The sequence below is a fragment of the Mesitornis unicolor genome, unplaced genomic scaffold (assembly GCF_000695765.1).
Source record: "Mesitornis unicolor isolate BGI_N332 unplaced genomic scaffold, ASM69576v1 scaffold43393, whole genome shotgun sequence".
In the NCBI taxonomy this organism is placed as follows: Eukaryota; Metazoa; Chordata; class Aves; order Mesitornithiformes; family Mesitornithidae; genus Mesitornis; species Mesitornis unicolor.
The window spans coordinates 4,564-5,991 of record NW_010177469.1 but is presented as its reverse complement, the minus strand read 5'-3'; the positions used below and the strand labels follow the sequence as shown (position 1 = coordinate 5,991).

General features: G+C 47.3%; 1 protein-coding gene across 1 annotated transcript in view; it reads left to right on the top strand.

The window, feature by feature from the left end:
* Positions 1-1,200: 1,200 nt before the first annotated feature.
* LOC104538772 (chromosome unknown open reading frame, human C12orf43) overlaps positions 1,201-1,428 on the top strand; it is a 3,412-nt gene continuing 3,184 nt past the window's right edge. Inside the window, exon 1 of the mRNA XM_010182098.1 lies at positions 1,201-1,342. Coding sequence (XP_010180400.1) covers positions 1,201-1,342 — 142 coding nt within the window. The remainder of the gene's footprint in view (positions 1,343-1,428) is intronic.

The following is a 1,428-nucleotide window of genomic DNA, read 5'->3' as shown; positions in this document are numbered from 1 at the left end:
GTAACGCTGTCCTACCCACACTGGCGGTGTATTTGCTGTCTGTGAAAATGTCTCTAACAAAGCAGGCTGTCCAGACTTTCAGTAAGACAGTAAAGCACCCAGGTTTGGCACAGCTTCAGCATTCAAGCGAAAATTTGGCATCTCAATGTAGTGCCAGATTGATAAGAAGTTAACAAGGCCCCGAAGGTATCAATGGTATCCTCCAGATGCTGATTCAAACAATGATGGGCTTCTGAAATTTGGACCAGCTTAGACTAATCACCATGTATGTCTAGAGTCAAAAGGATTTCAGTATAAAAAGATTTTGAAAAGGTTGATTTTTGGTATTATAATCATGGAAATAAGTAATGTTCAGAGCAGTCTTTAGTGTTCGGGTATCAAATGATAACTAAAGCAATCTAAAAAGGAATACAGTTACTGCTGTAGATGATATAACCAGGGAATATTTTCACTGCCCAGTGAGAATTTTATCATTTTATTTATGTTTGAAGTCTCAGAAGAATGGAATTGTATTGTTGCACATTTCTACAGTGACCTGTTTAGGGTACCCCTGCTCCACTTCTAGCAAGGGTTTTCTTGTTTAAAATAGAAAAGATCCAGAGATGGGCAATGAATAAGGTAGGATGAATGGAAAGGGTGGTATAGAAGAAGAGAATGAACATTTCAGTCGTGTTTACAGCAAAGGTTATCAGGGGAGGAACAGACTTAGAACCGCAGGTCAGCCGGAGAATGTACATGGGACGTTCAGATTTACTCTCACTTGGAAAGAATTACATTGAATAGCAGTAATAAGTGATGCAAGGGAATACTTAACTTACTGAAGCTAAGAAATCAGCTTTCAAAGAGCTATATATCACGTGCATAATGGGAATAGAAGCACAGTTTATATTTATAGATATTCTAATGGTGATACGTGTATCATTCTTCAGTGTAGCTGGTAGCCAGTAACGGCTTAGAGAAACCTTGTGTCCTGGTTGCCAGTTCATTCTTGTAGTGTGCATGAGAATAAATCACTTTGACTCATTCACTTTTGAACGGTCTAAGTCACGTCACGTTGATGTTTGTAGAAATAAATCCCGTTAATATTACTGCCCCGCCGCCGCCATCTTGTCGGGGCGGCCCTGGCGGACCGCAGCTCCCAGCATGCCCCGCGGCTGGACTACAGCGCCCAGCGCGCCCCGCGCCAGCCGCCGCCTCAAGATGGCGGCGCCCAGGGCCGGCTCGGGTTTGGATACGGACACCGATTCGGACAGCAGCGACGAGGCGGCAGCGCGGTTCCGGGAGGCCGCCTGGGACTGCGCTGCGCAGACGGCGATGTCGGTGCGGGCGGAGCCGCGCGGCGGTGAGGGCCAGCGGCCAGCTGGACTCTGCTCTCCTCTCCCCGTCGGTCTGGGCCAGGCCCTTCCGCAGCTTTCCTGGCCGGGGGCT